General features: G+C 50.2%; 1 protein-coding gene across 4 annotated transcripts in view; it reads left to right on the forward strand.

Moving 5' to 3' along the window:
• The window catches only part of CROCC (ciliary rootlet coiled-coil, rootletin), a 53993-nt gene that overhangs the window by 18127 nt on the left and 15096 nt on the right, over window positions 1–20770 (forward strand). For all 4 annotated transcript variants that reach the window (XM_060276317.1, XM_060276318.1, XM_060276321.1 and 1 more), the window contains 13 exons: window positions 193–289; window positions 3415–3519; window positions 3657–3878; window positions 5458–5657; window positions 6767–6949; window positions 8952–9096; window positions 12539–12685; window positions 14275–14505; window positions 16255–16448; window positions 17057–17184; window positions 17821–17990; window positions 18495–18674; window positions 19815–19949. In XM_060276317.1, coding sequence (XP_060132300.1) covers window positions 193–289; window positions 3415–3519; window positions 3657–3878; window positions 5458–5657; window positions 6767–6949; window positions 8952–9096; window positions 12539–12685; window positions 14275–14505; window positions 16255–16448; window positions 17057–17184; window positions 17821–17990; window positions 18495–18674; window positions 19815–19949 — 2137 coding nt within the window. The remainder of the gene's footprint in view (window positions 1–192; window positions 290–3414; window positions 3520–3656; window positions 3879–5457; window positions 5658–6766; window positions 6950–8951; window positions 9097–12538; window positions 12686–14274; window positions 14506–16254; window positions 16449–17056; window positions 17185–17820; window positions 17991–18494; window positions 18675–19814; window positions 19950–20770) is intronic.

The following is a 20770-nucleotide window of genomic DNA, read 5'->3' on the forward strand; positions in this document are numbered from 1 at the left end:
CCCCTGCCCCGCACCAAAATGTTTCCCACTCTTTGCATGTGGGGCTTCTGCTGAGGAGCCTGGCTCAGGCTCAGGCCCTGCCTGCTTTGCCTGCAGGAGGGCCACTTCCCCACCCCCCACCCCCCAGGACCAGAAAGGATGCCCACCAGCCCACAACTGGCCACCAAGACGTACGCTTCTCTTACCCTCCAGGATCAACGAAGTCACGTCCAGCCTGGAGCGCTTGAAAGGCCAGAACACGGAGAAGACCAAGGCAATTGAGGCGCTGACCCAGAAGCTGGAGAGTTTGGTGAGAGGAGGCAGCTGGGTTTGGGGGGAGGGTGTGTGTGTATGTGTGTTGGGTGCCCCCCCGGTGTCCCCCCCCCAGGCTGGCATGTGTCCCCTCCTCCCCTTCCTCTACCACCTGAGCCTGGGACTCCGCTGCTTTCATCTCACCTTTGTCTCCCTCACTCTTGCTTTCTATGCTCCAATAACACTTGGGATGTGGGTGGTGCTGTGGACTAAACCGCCGAGCCTCTTGGGCTTGCCGATTGGAAGGTTGGCGGTTCGAATCCCCGCGACGCGGTGAGCTCCCATTGCTCTGTCCCAGCTCCTGCCAACCTAGCAGTTCAAAAGCACACCAGTGCAAGTAGATACCGGTAGTTACCGCTGTAGTGGGAAGGTAAACAACGTTTCTGTGCGCTCTGGTTTCCGTCACAGCGTTCCATTATGCCAGAAGTGGTTTAGTTATGCTGGCCAAACCCGGAAAGCTGTCTGTGGACAAAGGCTAGCTCCCTTGGCCTGAAAGCGAGATGAACACCTCAACCCCATAGTCGCCTTTGACTGGACCTAACCATCCAGGGGTCCTTTACCTTTTTTACCCCCAATATTCCCTTTTGAGATGTTTAAAAAGGGAAGAGAGAGAGTTTTCTTTTTTAAAATAATAATAATAATAATATTTTTTATTGAATTTTACATAGAGAAAAAATAAAAACAAAAGAAAAAGAATTTTTTAAAAAAAGAGATACAAAAACACAAAATGCAAAAAAGAAAAAGACAATGTATATCCCCTCCTACTTCTTCCAGCATCTTCCCTTCCCTTTCTTACTATCCTAGTTTATAGTTAACTCTTATCATTTCCAAATCTCATCTAAATATCATAAAATTACATCTTATCTCACATTTCATAACCTTATTTTTAAATCATTCTTACTCATTGTATATAAAAGAGTGAAGGAAAGGTAAAGAAAAAAGAGAGAAAAAAAGCCCCAAATTAAAAATAAAAAGGCATAAAACATTATCATCTTCTCCCATTTCTAATCCAAATATTTGGATTAGAGAGAGTTTTCCTAAGCTTTTCTTCACACTGCCCAACTCCTCTCTCCTCTGCCTCCTTGGAGAGCAACAGTAAATTTCCTCATCGCTTCTGTCGCACTGCTACGGTTCAAATGGAATTGACCGTTGGGAGAGTTCCCCTGTCAGTGTCTGAGCCTGAAGCCAAATTGAAGGGACTGGCTTGTCCAAGTCTCCTGAGGCGTCACCATTTGCCAAGGCGGTGGGGTTTGCCGCCTTTCTTTCGGCCAGGGCTTTGGTTCGAATCATTGAACCGTAGAGCTGGAAGGGGGCCGTCTAGTCCAACCCCCTGCAATGGAGGAATCTTTTGCCCAATGTGGGGCTCAAACCTGCAGCCCTGAGGTTAAGAGCCCCATGTTCCTCTCCTTCCCCCACTACCCCACGGAGGAAGCAGAGCCACCAACTGGGTCTCTCCGAGAATACTGGCAGGGCCTTGGAAACATGGGGGCACAAGAACCCTGTCAGTGCCCAGTTAGCAAGAGTTTGGAGCCTCTTAACTTACCCAAAGGAAGGGCCTTGAGCCTAGCATCCTTTTTTGGCGTATGTGTTCGTTACCGTCTAATCTTCTTCCCACTCAGGTTGCACTTCATTTGAGCCTTGCCATGGATGAAAAACTACCGGGGGCAAGGGGGCATGGAACCAGTGGGAGGGGATTTATTAATGCTTAAAGCCCTTCAGACCCTGCCTGGGTGAATCCTAGAGTCGTAGAACTGCAGAGTTCGAAGGGAATCCGAAGGGTTTCCCAGTCCAGCCCCCTGCAATGCAGGAATCACAGCCGAAGGCTCCCTGACAGACAGCAATCCAGCCAACCTCTGATAAAAAAACTTCCCATGAAGGATTTGTTAGGCACTGGGGAACATTTTGGGGACAAGCTGGGCCTGTAGAAGAGGCACAGGCTCCATTGGAGCCGGGATGTAACTAGATTGTTCAGACTTAAAATCAGAAAGGTGGCAGAGCAGCTTTTAAACTGACTGCTCAGGGAAAGCTGAGAGCACCATGGAGCATCAGGTTTGGAGCAGATAACACCCCATGGATGTGAGAGAGAATATTTATGGTGGTCCAAATGGGGGAGGAGGAGGGGTAGAAGTTAGCACTGAGTATACAGGGGCTTTCAGTAGCAATTCAAAGGGGCCGTAGCACTGTAGTGTCGCATGTCCATGCCAAAGACATTTGGAGAGAGAAAGATTGTATAGGTGTTTATATGCTAATTCTAGAAACCTGCAAGGCAAGATGGGCAAGCTGCAGTGCTTAGAGAGCACAGATACCTATGTGGGCATAATTGGAACCTGGTGGACTGAGCCAGTGGGACATGTTTATCTCGGGATACATACTCTGTAGGAAAAACAGGGATGGTGTACGAGGGGTGGTGTTGCATTGAATGTCAAAAAGGGCACAGAGTCCAGCAATCTAGAAACCCCCAAAGGGACAGTCTCCACCACAGAATCGTGGGTAGTGAATTACTTGGTTATTTAATAATGCAGTACTGAGGACCTGACCAAAATACCCAGGGAGATCTTGATATGAGATAAAGGAGAGGCATCTAAAACATGCAGTAATAAGTGACTTCAACTACCCTGAGATAGACTTGAGTGCATGTTCCATTCGTGAGAAAGACCTGAGATCCCTGTCTTGCAGGGGGTTGGGCTAGATGATCCTTAGGGCCCCTTCCAACTCTACAGTTCTATGATTCTAGGAGAGTCCACCACCTTCTGAGGGAGTCTGTTCCACGGCCGGACGGCTCTGACCCTCAGAACGTTCTTCCTAACGTTGATTCGGAATCTCCTTTCTGGTATTTTGAATCCGGTGCTCCCCTCTCTGTAGCAGCAGAAAACAAGTTTGCTCCATCTTTGGGCCACCCAGCAGGTTAAGGATTCATCCCTGGTAAGTAGTACCAGGTAGGGCTGGGAAGGGCTGAAACTCTGGAGAGCTGCTTTTTATTTTAGGCTTCGGGGGCCAGGCAGGCTCCTCAGTTCCTCAGAGTTCCCTCCAAGCTGCCTCCCTGCATTAAATGCCCAGCAGCTGGAACCTGGCAAGAGAGCCCTTCTTGCTTTGCTGATTTCCCTGCCTCGTGTCTGGTTCCAGGAAGCCTCCCATGCGCAGGAACAGGCAGCGGCGGAGGCCGAGGAGGTGGAAGCCTTGCGGACAGAATCTGAGTTGCTGCAGCAGACCCTGCGCGACCTCGCTCAGGTACAGGGAAGAGGACACACACACACACCCGTCCCTTTCGTGGCGTATGGCTCATCTCTTTCGAAGCTGGGATGTGAAGGAGAGGGGGAACTTCTGCCTGGTCCCACTGTGAGTTTTAATTTTTGTTCCCCCCGTAGGCCGTGATCTCCGACGCGGACAGTGCCGTCCACCTCCCGGCCATGGAAACCTCAGACAGCGACGCCACCGGGCTCAGCCTGCGGGGCTTGTCCTCCAGCTTCCGGACGCCCTCCCCGCTGCGCCGTTCCTCCCCCCACCGCCGCAGCCTGTCCCCCATCTTCCCAGACTCCACGCTGGCGGTGGTGCAGTCGGCTCTGCAGAAGCGCCAGCTGCAGCTTCAGGTGAGGGAGGAGGGGGCGTCCGATGCCCACCCCACAGCCCCAATCACCCCAAAGGCCAGGGAGGCAAGTGGGGGCACTTGGGGGAAGAAGGTCCTTGCCAAAATCCTGAGCAGGGCTGCTTCATGGAAGGGAGCGCGGGAGATAATAATAATAATAATAATAATAATAATAATAATAATAATAATAATAATAATAATAATTATTGCCACAGCCTCTCTGGGCTGCTTGCAACATATATAAAAGCATAATACAGTAAAACATTGAACATTGAAAAGCTTCCCTAAACCATGTTCGTCTCACTCAAGATTGGGGGTGGGAAGGGGAGAGAGGAGTCCCTAAACTGCAAGGGGAGAGGCCACCCCGAAAAAGGCACCGCTCACTCTCCCTGTGTGAGAGCAGGAACACAAACTGGGTTTCTGCCCTGCTTAGGCTGTGCAAATGTCCTTAATTGGTCTCGTTTTTCCATAACTTATTCTGATTCTTGTCAGCCGGATCAGGGACACCTGTTTTCCAGATGGCATCCAGCCTCTCACCTCTGGTTTTGCAGGCTTAGTTGGCAGCCCCATCACCTGCCATGATGTGTGTGTGTGGGGGGGGGCTAATAACTTGGTTTTAGGAAAGGCACAGGGGACGCTGTGGTCTAAACCACTGAGCCTCTTGAGCTTGCTGATCAGTAGGTCGGTGGTTCAAATCCCCGCGATGGGGTGAGCTCTGTCCCAGTTCCTGCCAACCTAACAGTTCAAAAGCACACCAGTGCAAGTAGATAAATAGGTACCGCTGTGGTGGGAAGGTAAATGGGGTTTCCGTGCACTCTGGTTTCCGTCACAGTGCTCCATTGCGCCAGAAGCAGTTTAGTCATGCTGGCCACAAGACCTGGAAAGCTGTCTGTGGACAAACACCAGCTCCCTCGGCCTGAAAGTGAGATGAGCACCACAACCCCATAGTCGCCTTTGACGGGACTTAACCGTCCAGGGGTCCTTTACCTTTTTACCCTTATACCTTTAGGAAAGACAGACAGAAAGAGAGATTCTCAGGAGGCTTCCATAGAATTGTACAAGACAACAATAGGTAGAGAAAGTAAACATGTGAATTGCCTCAGTACACAAAACATGTGCAACCAGAATGCAAGGCCGACAAGTATACCTCCTTGCTAGCCGAAATTTACTACCCATTGTGCATTTTGGTGGTTCTGCACAATCTGTCGACTTGAGGAAACTGGAAACCAGAGTCCCAGAAATGTTAGTATCCTTCTCTGCTGAACTGTGTTTGTTGGTGATTAGGTCATTTTCATAGCTGCCAAGTTTTCCCTTTTCTCATGAGGAAGCCTATTCAGCATAAGGGAAAATCCCTTAAAAAAAGGGATAACTTGGCAGCTATGGTCATTTTAGACATCCTTTAACTGCATCTTTTATGGTGACGGTTCTTTGCTGTGCTGTGAGCTGCTCTCTGGGAGAGAAATACAGCGGTAACAACCCCAGCGATCAGAGTTCTCCTTTTCCCCGTCTGGGTGTGGGCTTTGCTACCTGCCGGTCTGTTCCTGAGCCTGACGTTGCTGCTGGCTTTTACTTTTTATGCCCAGGACCTCCGGGGGAAATATGAGGCTGCGCAGGACCTTGTGTCGTCCCTGAAGAGGCAGTTGGCAGAGAGCGACAATGAGCGCCGTTCCCTGGAGCAGAAGATCCTGCAGCTGAAGGGGGACCTGGACAGGCTGTCGCAAGCCAAGGAGGACGCGGCTCATGATGCCAACCGCTTTCGGTCATCTGCGGAACTGCTGGGCAGGTGAGGCACCTTGAATTGCCCTCTGGAAGGATGCAAGGAGCACCGGGAAGGCAAGGAATGCCTTTGTGAAATTTCCCCGCTGCTTCTCTGTCTGAGTGCCTGCCCTGGCTGTGTCTCCTTCCCAGCAGTCTCCGCTGAAAAGGCTTGTGTGTACTGTATGTTAGCATATAAAGATTGAACCCCGCTCTGCACAGAGGGGCAGCAGAACAACCTGCATCCAGGGGAGGCTTGTGTGTCTCTGTGTGAGTCAGCGCTCTGGGCTGCCTTCTTTCCAGTCTGGAGGAGTAATTCAGCATTGTGCTGTGGGAGGGGGGAGTCTCTCGGCCCTGTATACCTGAAAGAGCGTCTCCGCCCCCATCGTTTCCAAAAATTGGCTTCTCGCACCCCGCCTCTTGTTGCTGCATTGTTTTCCCAGTTATTTCTAATTCACATCCCATTCCCTATAATTAGCCTTATAATTAAAGGTTAACCTTTAAAGCCCTAAATGGCCTCGGTCCAGTATACCTGAAGGAGCGTCTCCACCTCCATCATTCTGCCCGGACACTGAGGTCCAGCACCAAGGGCCGTCTGGCGGTTCCCTCGTTGCGAGAAGCCAAGTTGCAGGGAACTAGGCAGAGGGCCTTCTCGGTGGTGGCGCCTGCCCTGTGGAACGCCCTCCCAACAGATGTCAAAAAGGAAAACAGCTACCAGACTTTTGGAAGACATCTGAAGGCAGCCCTGTTCAGGGAGGCTTTTAATGTTTAATAGATTATTGTGTTTTATTTTTCTGTTGGAAGCCGCCCAGAGTGGCTGGGGAGACCCGGCCAGATGGGCGGGGTATAAATAATATATTATTATTATTATTATTATTATTATTATTATTATTACTATTATTATTATTATTTTATATTACCTTTTCTTTTTTGGGGGGTTGTTTTAAACTTATTGTCCTTAACCGTTGGCTGTCCACTTGCCCATGTGACTCCCCCTCTTCTCAAGGGAGAGAGAGATGGTCATGGTTGTGAATGCACTGGGACGGCTGTTGTGGGAAGTTGATGGAATGGGCGCTGTCCTCTGCTCCCTTACTGTCCTCGCCGTGCTGTAGTGTCCCCCTCCTTTCTCCTCTCCAGCGAGAAGATGAACCTGGAAAAAAACTTGCAGCTGTTGCAGCAGAAGCTGGAATTCCTCCATCAGGAAAAGGAGAAACTGCAGCTGGCCAACAGCGACCTTCAGCGACAGTGTGATGGCCTGGAAGAGGAGAAAGAGGACATCTTAAAGGACCAGGAACGGGCTCGGAAGGAAATTGAGCGGAGGTAAGGTGGGAGATTGGTGAGGGCTTTTTTTCTTGGGGGAGGGGGTCCCCTTTCTTCAAGAGGGGCTGAAGCTGGTGTGGTCTCAGGTCCAGTTCTCTGGTACTAGGGTTGGGGTACACCTTGCATCGACACAGAGGCACCCTGGGAAGGTACGGAGCTTCCTTCAAAACACCAAGTCAAAAGCAGTGGACTCTGAAAAAATGTTGAATGTTGTCTGCCCAGGAAGCATGATTTGGGGGGGGGGGGTATTCATATTTTTTATTGAAAGAATTGCAGTGATAAAGAAACAATGTGATGCAGAGAAAAGGAAAAGAAAAGCGAGAAAATAAACAGAACGGAAATTTGTAGAAAGAAACAGTATGCAAAAATGCAATGTAATATACAGTGGTACCTCGGTTTACAAACACAATTGGTTCCGGAAGTCCGTACTTAACCTGAAGTGTACTTAACCTGAAGCGAACTTTCCCATTGAAAGTAATGGAAAGTGGATTAATCCGTTCCAGACAGGTCCGCGGAGTACTTAAACTGAAAATACTCAAACCAAGGCGTACTTAAACCAAGGTATGACTGTACTCCCATACATGCTTCTGTAAATAGATATGAGGTTATGTCTATATGAGATTCAGAAGTAATACAAAACACAAGTGAGTGAGAAGATTAAAGGCTTTATTCTAAACAGCAATCAATATATACATACCAAGCAAGCACCTCAATCTGCCACTTGGAAGTCCTCAGTTTGCACGGCCCCATGGCCATCAGTCCGTGCATGAACTTCACTCTCAAACTCTGCCTACAACCATCCAATTTATAGATAGCTAACCTGTGTGGTTTGCCCAACTGCTTACTAGCTACATGCAGATTATTCATTAGCCGTCTATTGCAGGCATCCCCAAACTGCGGCCCTCCAGATGTTTTGGCCTACAGCTCCCATGATCCCTAACTAACAGGACCAGTGGTCGGGGAAGATGGGAATTGTAGTCCAAAACATCTGGAGGGCTGAAGTTTGGGGATGCCTAGTCCAATGCCTCACTTTCTTGAAACAATGTCCAACATCAAAGAAGGTACTCATCAAATATCTTCTGGATAGATTGCCCAGACAGGTTATTATCCTAATACATATGTAGATATGAATAGCCTGCTACATTTCGCAGAAAGCCATTCCAAATGTCGTCGTATTTATCCAAAGCCTATGCCTAATAAGCAGTCCGTTCATAAGTTGCGAGTGTTGTCCTATTGCCAATCCAGTCTCAGTCTCTTGGCCACCGTTAGGGTGCCTTGTCCCATTGTTAACTTCCATGCAGTAGGTTGTTGTTGTTGTTTAGTCATTTAGTCGTGTCCGACTCTTCGTGACCCCATGGACCAGAGCACGCCAGGCACTCCTGTCTTGCACTGCCTCCCGCAGTTTGGTCAAACTCATGTTCGTAGGTTCGAGAACACTGTCCAACCATCTCGTCCTCTGTTGTCTTTGTCCATGGAGTTTTCTTGGCAGGGATACTGGAGTGGCTTGCCAGTTCCTTCTCCAGGTGGATCACGTTTAGTCAAAACTCTCCACTATGACCTGTCCATCTTGGGTGGCCCTGCATGGCATAGTTCATAGCTTCTCTGAGTTATTCAAGCCCCTTCGCCACGACAAGGCATTGATCCATGAAGGGGATAGGTATATCGCTCAAAAGAATATTCTCCGCTGGCAGTTTTAGCTTTATCTGAGCAGTCGTCGTTACGCAGCTCAGCACTTTCTCCCAGAGAGCACTCTACAGACATGTTTCATGGAGGCATTGCCCTTGCCACATCTCCAGCATAGAGCTGTTTTTGCCGGTCCTTTTTTCAAAATTCCCTGGGAACCTGACTTGACATCAGGGTCTCTCTGTGAATATGCCACCTTTGTTTAACCCGAGGAAGAATGCCGTGGGGGTGAACGGCTGGCATCTTCTTCTCGGGAGACAGGAAAAGTGCCTGCAAGTGGGCGAGCCTGCTGTCCTCTCTCCCCTCTTCTGTCTCCCAGTCGCAAACAGCTGGAGCAGCTGGAAGCAAAGAAGTCTGGCCTGAAGAAGGAACTTGTGCTGGTGAAGGAAGCCCTGAGCAAAGCCCTCCTGGAGAAGGAGGTCTCTGAGCATGAGAAGGCCGAGGGGGATGAAGCCCTGTCCAAGGCAAGTAGGCACCTACTGGGGAGGGGGGAACGTGCACCCCTAGGCTCCCCCATAGGCATTGACACCCAATGCCCTTCTGAAATGTGGCTCCAGAGGTAGAATTATTATCAATTTACTATGGGGTGGAACAGGCATCCCCAACCTGGGGCCCTCCAGATGTTTTGGGCATCCGGGCCCAGTACGGGCCACATGATCTCCTGCAATGATTTTGCAAAGTTTTTTGCAGATAAAGTCGCTCAGATTCGGGAAGAGGTAGACTCCACCCTGGGAGCAGGGCCGGGGTGGGGGAGTGCTAGAGTCCTGTCTAGTCAAGTTTTGTGGGATCAATTTCAATCTGTTACCTCCGAGGATGTGGACAGGCTGCTTCGACGAGTGAAACCAACCACCTGTCTCCTTGATCCTTGCCCATCCTGGCTTATAAAAGCTAGCCGGGAAGGGCTGGGCGATGGGCTTCGCGGGTTGGTAAATGCTTCTCTCCATGAGGGAGCCTTCCCAGACCCGCTGAAAGAGGCGGTTATTAAACCGCTTCTTAAAAAACCATCTTTAGATCCGGCCAATATGGCCAACTATCGCCCAGTCTCAAATCTTCCATTCTTGGGCAAGGTGATTGAGCGAGTGGTTGCTGAACAACTTCAGGCACGCCTGGAAGAAGCGGACCATTTGGATCCCTTCCAGTCAGGATTCAGGCCTCATCATGGGACTGAAACTGCCTTGGTCGCACTGGTCGATGATCTCCGGCGGGCTAGGGACAAAGGTAAGAGCTGTTTCCTTGTTCTGCTGGATCTCTCAGCGGCTTTTGACACCATCGACCATAACATCCTTCTGGACCGTCTAGAGGGCTTGGGAGCTGGGGGCACTGTCATGCAGTGGTTCCGCTCCTTCCTCCTGGGCCGTGTTCAGAAAGTGGTGGTGGGGGATGAGTGTTCAGACCCCTGGGCTCTCACTTGTGGGGTGCCTCAGGGTTCTGTCCTCTCCCCCATGCTTTTTAACATCTATATGCAGCCGCTGGGAGAGATCATCAGGGGGTTTGGGCTGGGTGTCCATCAGTATGCTGATGATACCCAGCTCTACCTCTCTTTTAAATCAGAACCAGTGAAGGCGGTGAAGGTCCTGTGTGAGTGCTTGGAGGCGGTTGGAGGATGGATGGCGGCTAACAGATTGATATTGAATCCTGACAAGACAGAAGTACTGTTTGTGGGGGACAGGAGGCGGGCGAGTGTGGAGGACTCCCTGGTCCTGAATGGGGTAACTGTGCCCCTGAAAGACCAGGTGCGCAGCCTGGGAGTCATCTTAGACTCACAGCTGTCCATGGAGGCACAGGTCAACTCTGTGTCCAGGGCAGCTGTCTAGCAGCTCCATCTGGTACGCAGGCTGAGTCCCTACCTGCCCACTGACTGTGTCTCCAGAGTGGTGCATGCTCTAGTTATCTCTCGCTTGGACTACTGCAATGCGCTCTACGTGGGGCTACCTTTGAAGGTGACCCGGAAACTACAACTAATCCAGAATGCGGCAGCTAGACTGGTGACTGGGAGCGGCCGCCGAGACCACATAACACCGGTCCTGAAAGACCTACATTGGCTCCCAGTACGTTTCCGAGCACAATTCAAAGTGTTGGTGTTGACCTTTAAAGCCTTAAACGGCCTCGGTCCGGTATACCTGAAGGAGCGTCTCCACCTCCATCGTTCTGCCCGGACACTGAGGTCCAGCTCCGAGGGCCTTCTGGCGGTTCCCTCACTACGAGAAGCCAAGTTACAGGGAACCAGGCAGAGGGCCTTCTCGGTAGTGGCACCCACCCTGTGGAATGCCCTCCCACTAGAGGTCAAAGAGAACAACAATTACCAGACCTTTAGAAGGCATCTCAAGGCAGCCCTGTTTAGGGAAGCTTTTAATGTTTAATGGATTTCTGTATTTTAATGTTTGATGGATTTCTGTATTTTAGAATTTCTGTTTTGTTGGAAGCCGCCCAGAGTGGCTGGGGGAACCCGGCCAGATGGGCGGGGTATAAATAATAAATTATTATTATTATTATTATTGGGACTACAACTCCCATGATCCCTAGCTAACAGGACCAGTGGTCAGGGACGATGGGAATTGTAGTCCAAAACATCTGGAGGGCCGAAGGTTGGGGATGCCTGGGGCGGAAGTTTCGCAGGCTGGGAAGGACTTGCTCACAAATTTATTGACAGCTGCACGAATTATGATAGCTAGGAAGTGGAAGGGGCAAGCAGAATATAAAATGGAAGGATGGTATAAAGAGGTGTGGGATATAGCTATTAATGATAAATTAACATCAAGATGGGGGATATGCAGGAGAAATGATTTCAAGGAGATATGGAAGGTGTTTGTAGAATTTATACTGTTAAAACAGAAAGGGGTCAAACCATCGCAAGAGGCATTGAAATTTTGGGAGGTTGGATAGTTACAATGGAATGGTCTCTGGGCGGGGAGCACATTTTATTCTTATTTATTTATTATTATTATTACTATGTTAAAATGAAGAGAATGTGTTGGGGGAAGGCTGGGGGGTGTTGTTTTTGCTTTTCTTTTTATTAGGTCAGGCTTCCTCAACCTCGGCCCTCCAGATGTTTTGAGACTACAATTCCCATCATCCCTGACCACTGGTCCTGCTAGCTAAGGATCATGGGAGTTGTAGGCCAAAAACATCTGGCGGGCCGAGGCTGAGGAAGCCTGTATTAGGTATTTTGTGTTTGTATATTCTGATTTTATGTTGTAACTGCCCTGAAACCTGCAGGTATAGGGTTGTATACAAATTAAATAAAATTTGGCAGCCCACCCAGGTGCTTTTCAATACCTCCAAAGCAAGAAGTGCAATGAGGCTAAGGCTGCCCTCATGTCTGTGTTTGGGGGTCCTGAGCATGCATCCCCCCATCCTGCTTGCTTGAGACCATGAGGTGGGTTCTGCAGGATCAGGCCACAGGCAGCCCTGCAGCCTGTCTTGGCAACCTGCTTTGCTCCAGTCCCAGCAAGTAGGTATTATTATTTGAATTTATATACCACCCTATACCCTCAGGGTGGTTCACAGAAAAGATCACAATATATAAAATCAAAATAAGAACAATAACCCAATAACACCCGCCCCCGCCCCCAAAAAGAGCCACATTTTAAAAGTACATAGGGTGTCAATCAGATCAACCAAAGGCCTGGTTAAAAAGGAACGCCTAAAGGTGTGTAATGAAAGCGCCAGGCAAACTCTCCAGGGGAGAGCATTCCGCAGACGGGGAGCCACTGCGGAGAAGGCCCCGTTCTCGTGTTGCCAACCTCTGGATCTCTCGAGGAGGAGGCACATGAAGAAGGGCCTCAGAGTTCATATGGAACCTGAGCCACCAGGCCTTTGTAGGATGGCTCTTGCTTCTTGCAGGGGCCTGGGGTTGGCACCTGGGGTCACAGGCTCTTCTGCACCTCCTTTGCTTTCCTGTCTCAGGTCGAGGCGAGCCGAGCTGAGCTGGAGCTGGCCTTGAGCCGCCTGAAGTCGGAGGAGTCCTCCCTGCGTGACTCGCTCTCCAAGATGAGTGCCCTCAATGAGGGGCTGGCACAGGATAAGATGGAGCTCAACCGGATAATCATCCAGGTAAGAGAGAGTGGGAGGGACCCAGGTGGCACTGTGGGTTAAACCACAGAGTCTAGGGCTTGCTGATCAGAAGGTTGGCGGTTCGAATCCCTGCGACGGGGTGAGCTCCCATTGCTCGGTCCCAGCTCCTGCCAACCTAGCAGTTCGAAAGCACATCAAAGTGCAAGTAGATAAATAGGGACCGCTCCGGCGGGAAGGTAAACGGCGTTTCCGTGCACTGCTCTGGTTCGCCAGAAGCGGCTTTGTCATGCTGGCCACATGACCCGGAAGCTGTCTGCAGACAAACGCTGGCTCCCTCGGCCTATAGAGCAAGATGAGTGCCGCAACCCCAGAGTCGGACACGACTGGACCTGATCGTCAGGGGCCCCTTTACCTTTAAGAGGGAGTGGGGGCTAGCAGCTGCAGAGAGGGAAGTGTGTCTTGTATTGTCTGCAAACCGAGAACGTCCACACCTGAAGGATTTGTGCCAGAAGGAGGTGGCAGAGTGTAGGGTTTGCCAGGGAGTGGGAGAATGTCTGGAGGTCTTTGTCCATGACAGAGCAGAGGCAGGAAAAACAGTCCCTGCTCAGGAAGCACCTCCTCCCGGCTTGGGCATGAGGTCCAGCACTGCTTTGCCCAGATTCATTTGGGGCAGCAGAAGTTGCAGGTGTTAATATTGCGCAGTTGAAGCGGCTGGAAGCGTAAGAACTTGACTCCCTTTGGAAGGAATCATTGTCTGGGCACATGAAAACATTATTCAAAGTTTTACTTGCAGAACTCTTTTTAAAACAGAACATAAGCATCAAAGATACATCCAAAAAAATCCATTCGTTATCTTGTTCTGTCCAGCACAGGCTCAGCGTCTTCTTAGAAATAAAAGATTTCAAAAATCCAAACTACTGTATGTCTCTTCCCCCATCCCAGCTTCAGTTGGCCTTAGGCCAGGCATAGGGAAACTTGGCCCTCCAGTTGTTTTGGGACTACAACTCCTGTGATCCCTAGCTAACAGGACTAGTGGTCAGGGATGATGGGAATTGTAGTCCCAAAACATCTGGAGGGCCAAGTTTGCCTGTTTAGGCTAATGCAGCTCTTGGAGAGCCATTGACATGCATAATTCAGAGAAACTCAACAGCCGCCACCCTTTCAAGATGGCAGATTTGCAACTCAATACCTTTATCATATGATTAAAGTTTCACTCTCCAAAACAATCAGCAGTTATTCATTACCCCATTAAGGAGCTCAGAGTCATATAGAAAACAACATTGGAAAAACCCCAACCCTTCAGCAATGCACATTTAGCCATTTTCCATTTCAAAACTTCGTTACTGCACATACATTTTCCATTTCTGTGTGAACTAAATCTATTATAAACGGGGTGGGTGGGTGTTTGGCTTTTCCAAAGCATACAGTCATGCCAACGATGGCAAAACAACTTTCTGTGAAATGTGCCCTATTGTGTATATACGTGTGTGGTTTTTTGTTTTTTTGTTTTTTTGGGCGGTGGGGTGGGAGAAAGACAGAACAGCTTCCTCCCCGCTCAGCATCCTGTGTGCTGAGTAACCCTCACTGCCAGCCTCCCACTGTCTCCCTCCCCACCCTTCTGGGCTCAGCTGGAAGAAGAGAAGGCTTCTCTCTTGGGGAAGAAGCAGGAAGTGGAACAGGAGAAAGCCACGATCCGGGACGAGCTCGTGCGGCTGGAGCAGGAGAAGCTGGACCTGGACACAGAGCGCCACGGATTGGGCCACTCCCTGCAGGCTGTGGAGCAGAGCCGGGCAACGCTGGAACAGGAGGTGCTGGTGCTGCAGAAGGAGAGAGGGCAGCTCCAGGAGCAGCTAGGACAGGTGAGGGATGGAGGGCCCTTTGTCCTGTTTTGAGAAAAAGTTGCTCCCTTTCCCTTATGGGGTATCCAAGAGCCTGTATAGAGTCCTTAAGTGGGCTCCCTATCGGTAGGAGAAAATAACAGAGGCCAACCAGAGGATATTGAGAAGCAAAGCAGATAGTAAGCCTGATCTTTATTCAAGGAACTGTTGCAACAGGGTCCCCACTCACCACACGCAGGAGGGAGGAGGAACCCTGAGCAATGGTGCGCAAGCCCTTATATAGACTGTGAGCTGAGAGGGTTAATAGCTCAGCAGTCGCCCTGCATCATGGGGCCTGTGACGTTTCACACACCCAGAAATGCTAAGTGCAGTGTACTGTTGTATTTTCTGTGTAATATGAAACGCTGTATATTTCCTGTTCTGTTCTGTCGCTGCTCTCAGCCGAGATGGACCAAACAAGCCCTGGCTGAGGAGCTCTTAATAAATATCTGTGTTTTTACCGAGCTTGGAATCGCTCCGATTTATTACAGACGCAAGGAGTTGATAACGCTGTTCGCTGCTACACACTCTGCTATTTGAACTGAGAAGGAGAAAGCTTTTAAGAGACTTTAAAAGCAGAAAGGTGCAGTGGAAAAGCGCGCAGGACATTTTGTGACGCGGCTGGAATGCCAGTGGGCATACAGGATTTTCACCTTATGCCCCAGCTGCTGCGTTGATAACGTTACCCAACATAGACTTTTGAAATTGCCCACCCTGTAGCCCAAGACCACCCCCCAAAACATCATACATACATCACAGATGGAGGCAGTCTACAGCAGAAATCCTTTCTGCCATGATACCTGATAATGGTCACTGATTGCATTACCTGGGCAGTCTGGCCATTCTGTTGTGATGGTTAATACTTTAGTTCCTGTATCCAAGTCACAGGCTCACCCTATCCATACACAACTACGCCCTCAAGACAGGACAGGATTTGTAAGCAAAAAGACAATGGGAAGGCTTTTCCCATTTGCCTCCCTTACTGTAGAGGAATATTTGAGGTCACTGGGAGAGTCAAAATGGCTTCAGGATTGCTCTCCCATACTATTTCAGACACATGGTTCATATATTTAGATATGTGTGGATTTATGAATATTTATTCTATATTTGAGACCTTAAAATTCTTATAACAGTCCTCTTAAGGCCAGTTTCCTTCCATTTCCAGGATCTCCTCCTGCTGCTGCTCTGTGTCTGCAATTCACTTTTCTAAAGCTCAAAGCAGATTGTCCTGCAAGACAGGACACAACTACTTTGTGCAAGCTAGTTGATCATTGCGATGTCTGAGTTGCTGGTCACTCCTCACAAGACCTCCACTATTTTGATGATGGTGATGATTTATTAGACTTATATTCCGCCCATCACAAGATCTCAGGACAGCTCACAAGAATGTAATGTTCAGCTGCAAGAGAGCTCACAACTGAGATCTTGGGAGCAGACCTTTGCAGAAGCTGTGTTGCTCAGGTCTTCACAACACAGAGCTTGCAAAGCAAATGTTTTCTCATATTCGCACCCAAATCTGGGATCTGTTGAGCTGGCAGTGACTGGGAAGGGAATGGTTTTTGCTGCAGGACTGAGGTTGGCATCATAAACACCAGGTTCTTGCTTTGGCCCTGCTGGGCAGAGGGGCTGGGGGAGCAGAGAGGGACCATGAAAGCCAAGGGGGCATCTAAGTGGTGTCTAAGCTGCCTCTCTCCCTCCTTCCTCTCCTCCCTCTCTTTCTCTCCCTCTCAGCTTTCCCGCCACAGGAGTGCAACCGGTGAGGAGCTGGGGCAGGTGCGCAGGGAGCTAGAACGCCACAGCGAAGCATCTCTCCGGGCAGCCAGGGAGAAGGAGTCGCTGATGAAGGAAAAAGCCAGCTTGGTGGTGCAGCTGGCAGCCTCGGAGCGAGAGAACCGGGGCCTGGCAGAGGAGATCTCTGGCCTCAGGTGTGTGTGTGACCCCACTTTAGCACCTATTATTATTTATTCTGATTTATTTATTCCATTTGCCTCCCACCATTCCTCCAAGCAGCTCAAACACAGTTCACTGTCCCATTTCCTCTTTGCAACAGCCTTGTGAGGCTGAGAGATGCAGCCACCGGCTCAAGGTCGCCCAGTGAGCTCCGTGGAAAGGTGGAGATTTAAAACCTAGCCCTCCTGCGTCCTAACCTGGGGCATTGTTAAGGGGCTGGCAGGGAGGGGGGCAGTGTGTCGTCCGTCTGGTTCTTCTGCCCACCTGAACCTTAGAGGTTGCTGCAAGATGGTAACCAAGTCACACAGTGTTTGCAAACAGGCTGGGACAAGGGAGGCTGCAGGGAGGCAGAGCCTTGGCCCCAGCAGAGGGGTAACTTCTGCTCAGCTGCTTTCCTTTTCTCAGCTTTGCAGGCCTCCCCACCGACCCAGCCGGGATTTCTTGCCTAAGCCCCAAAAGAGGAGGCAGAAGGAGTCTGCCAGGCAGAGTAGATGCAAGATGGCTGATGGGCAAAGGTGAAAACAACAAAAGATGGGGGGAATGATAATACAGGCCTTCTGTCCCCCCCCCCACTTCTGCCCAGGTCTGAAAAAGACGCCTTGGAGACGACCCTCTTTGAGATCCAGCAGCACCTCGCCCAGCTGGAGACCCGGAAGGAGCAGCTGGAAGCCGAGAGGCAGGGCTTGCTCCATGCCAAGGAAGCCTTGCAAGGTATCCTGGGAGGAAGGTCTTCCCTTGGGTCCTCTTGTGCCACCCCACCCCGTCTCTTTCCCTTCAATGACTGGGTGTGGGAGTGTAAGATGGAGGTTATTATTATCCGACTTCACTGGCAGATGTACAGTGGTACCTCTACATACAAATAACTCTACTTACGAATGGAGCTCCGTCCGCCATCTTGGATGAGGTTTAGATAGGATTTTTTCTACTTACGAATTTTTTGATAGGGTTGCTACGATTTACAAAATTTTTCTCCCAATGCATTCCTATGGGATTCAACTTACAAATTTTTCTACTTACGAATGTGCGTTCAGAACGCATTAAATTCGTAAGTAGAGGTACCACTGTACCTACTTTTAAGCTATGTGCCTGCCCCCTTTGAATGCACCTGGGACCCTCCTTGCTTTCCCTTTCTTTAGAAGGGGGGGGGGGACACGGGACTTTCTCGCGACAGAGGCTGGGCTCTCGGCTGCTAAGCCGCCACCCTCTCAAGCCTAGCCACGCCCCCTTGCACACGGTGGTGCCCGCTGGGCTGTCGTTGCCCCCAATCAAGCCCCTCTTCTGATAATCGCCCCTCCTCGCTCCACCCCCCTTTGCTGTCTTGACCTCTGTTTGTCTGTCCTGCCCCAGCGGAGCTGTCCGCTGTCCGCAAGGAGATGGAGGCCGAGGTGAGCCAGCTGGAGAGGGACAAGGACCTGGCAGCCCAGAAGCTCATTCAGACGGAGCAGGAGACCCAGGCCGCCTTGAGGAGTGCGCAGGCGGATCACGAGGAGGACGTGGACTGTCTCCAGAGGGAGAAAGTACGTACCGCCCCCCCCCCCCGCCCCCCGGCCAGGTGCAGAGTGCTGGGTCCAGGACCAATCTGGTCCCCGGGTATCACGCTGCCCTCGGGGGGGACAGGGCTGCAGAGAGGAGTGAGGAGCCTGGATTGCAGAAGGCCCCAGATGTTTGTGGGGCTTGCACAAATGGATACAAAGGTGCCTTGCCAGATCCCCAACATGCAGGGCATTCGCTGTCCCTAAGCTGTTAAGCATGCACAGCTGCTCAGTCGTTGGCAGGTGACCCGGGTGATATAACCTGGCAATATACCACGATGTTGAAAACCCAAATTATTGCCCAGCACTGCTGCAGGAATCAGTCTTGGGACAAGCGCTCACTCACCTGGTATGAGAGCTTTCGGTTGATTGACAAGGAGTGATTCTTTTTAGCCACTGAAACTTGGCTGTGGAGGAGGCCTTCCCATGTCCACATGGGAAGGGGAGGGTCCACTCCTAAATACTTTCTTCACCCTGTCCACCTGGCAGGAAGCGTTGCGCCTGGAGCTGGAAGCAGAGCGCGAGGAGATGCTGCAGCGGCTGAGCCAAGAGCGCGAGGAGATCCTGGCCCGCCACGAGGCGGAGAAGGAGGAGCTGAGCGAGGAGATCACCAGCCTCCAGCAGGAGCGGGACGAGGGACTCCTCCTGGCCGAGAATGAGAAGCAGCAGGTGAAAGTCTGGGGGACGGGGCAGGGAGGAAGGGAGGAAGGAAGGAGGTGCAAGAGGTGGCGTAGCGTGGGGGGCCCACGGGGGAGGTTGTCCCGGGTGCAGAATTCTTAGGGGTGCAAAATTTCAACACCTGGTGCTGCTGTGTTGAAGATGTATGCTTCCACCACTGAGCTCTGTTGAAAACGGCTCCTCCGTGCAAAACAGTAAGCGACCTCACCAGGCAATGGAACAATTCTACTTTTAGGCAGTTGAATGTGCATGCACACTCCATCTGTTTACCCCACCACCCTCTCTGCATGGCCCCGGGCCTTGGCAACCCATGCTATGCCACTAGGTGCAAGGCCCCAGTCCACTGCCAGCTCTGCAAGACTCCCCCCCCCCCGTAAATTCTCCAAAGCAGGACACCCAATCTTGCCAAAGAGGAACCTCGCCTGGTGCCTCTCCTCACTGGCCATAGCCCAAGGCTTTGGGGTGGGGAAAGAGAGACGGCCCACCTAGCTCCAGAGATCACCGAGGCGTCAGACATCCCTCTGTGTGCAGGAGGGTTACAAGAGTGGAGATGTGGTGGTATCAAGGATCTGGCTGATGCATCTGGAGACACCGACTCCAGAGGAAAGGGGGGGGTGAGATTCTGTTGTGTGGGTGGGAATAATAGGGCAAAGGATTTTGATGATAAATTTAAATATTTTTGGGTAAGAGGTAGAGAGTAGTAGTTAAATAATAGTAATTTTGAAGGGAGAAAGGTTGTTGGTAATAAAGAAGTTAAAACCTAGAAAAAAAAAGAATGTGATTTTAGATTTGGAAGCTGCGAGAGGTATTATAATAATTAGAACTCAAGAAGGGGGAATGGGGAAGTCCGAAATGTTTAGATCAGAAGTTATAGAATTGTGCTGTTGTATTTTTATTTTTGTTTTTTCTTCTTTCTTCTTTTTTATCTATTTTAATTGATATTGAGATGTGAAGAATTTGGGGGAATAAGATTTGTTAAACTGTTTTTGTATTTTTCTTTTTTTTGTATTTTCTTGATAAAATCCAATAAAAATTATTTTAAAAAATAAAAAAGGGGAGATGTGGCTCCCCAGTGGCTGCTCCCTGCTGCTCCGGAGGCCACTACTGACTCCCTTGCCCCCTCACCCCCAGGCGCTGTCTCTCAAGGAGTCGGAGAAGGCCATTCTCCTGGAGAAACTTTCAGGAGTGCAGCAGAGCCTGGCCAGCGTCAGCCTGGAGGCGGAGAGGCACAAGCGAGACGCCCAGAGTCTGCAGGAGCAAGAGCGGGTAGGCGGTGGCAGGGTCGCGGGGGGGGGGGCTGTCTGATGGAGAACAAATGTGTGTGGAAGCAGGTGGGTAATAATAATAATAATAATAATAATAATTTATTTTTTATACCCCACCCATCTGGCTGGGCTTCTCCAGCCACTCTAGGCGGCTTCCAACAGAATATTAAAATACAATAATCTATTAAACATTAAAAGCTTCCCTAAACAGGGCTGCCTTGAGATGCCTTCTATTTGTAGCACAAAGGGCCAGCTCCTGCAACCTGGCTCAGCTTATGTGTATGGGGCAGACTTGAATTGTACTTTCGTTTTTTTCTGAGCCCCTCGTCATCGTCCCTGTCCCTCCCATACACAACTTTTTTCCGGAGTAGGGAGCTCTGCAGTGCTTGAAAGCCCCCCTGTGCTGCTAGAAGCTTTATTCTGCCTCTCCCTTTTCGACAGCGGAAGTGGAAGCGGATGTTTCCAACTTGCTTTTGACACTGAGGGCTAGAAACTTGCTCCATCTTTTCCTTTGTTGTTTCAAGCGTGATCTGAGTTTCTCAGGAGGTCGCACCCTTTGCCTGGTGTTTCAGTCTGTGTTGCATACAAGCAGGGCTTTTTTTTTTAAAAAAAGCCAGAACTTAGTTGAATCCCATTGCCAGTATAAGAGAACAAGAGAGGTGTTCATGGTGAGTTCCGGCACCTCCTTTTCTAGATAGAAAAATAGCACTGGACCCTGGCTGGTAGGATATGGAGCGTTATGCAAGGATAAGCCAAAAGCAGAAGCCAAACTCCTTGGCTCTGGGGGGCTTCGTTCAGGCCTCTTCCACCATGGCCTTTTCT

Source organism: Zootoca vivipara, chromosome 6, assembly GCF_963506605.1.
Source record: "Zootoca vivipara chromosome 6, rZooViv1.1, whole genome shotgun sequence".
In the NCBI taxonomy this organism is placed as follows: Eukaryota; Metazoa; Chordata; class Lepidosauria; order Squamata; family Lacertidae; genus Zootoca; species Zootoca vivipara.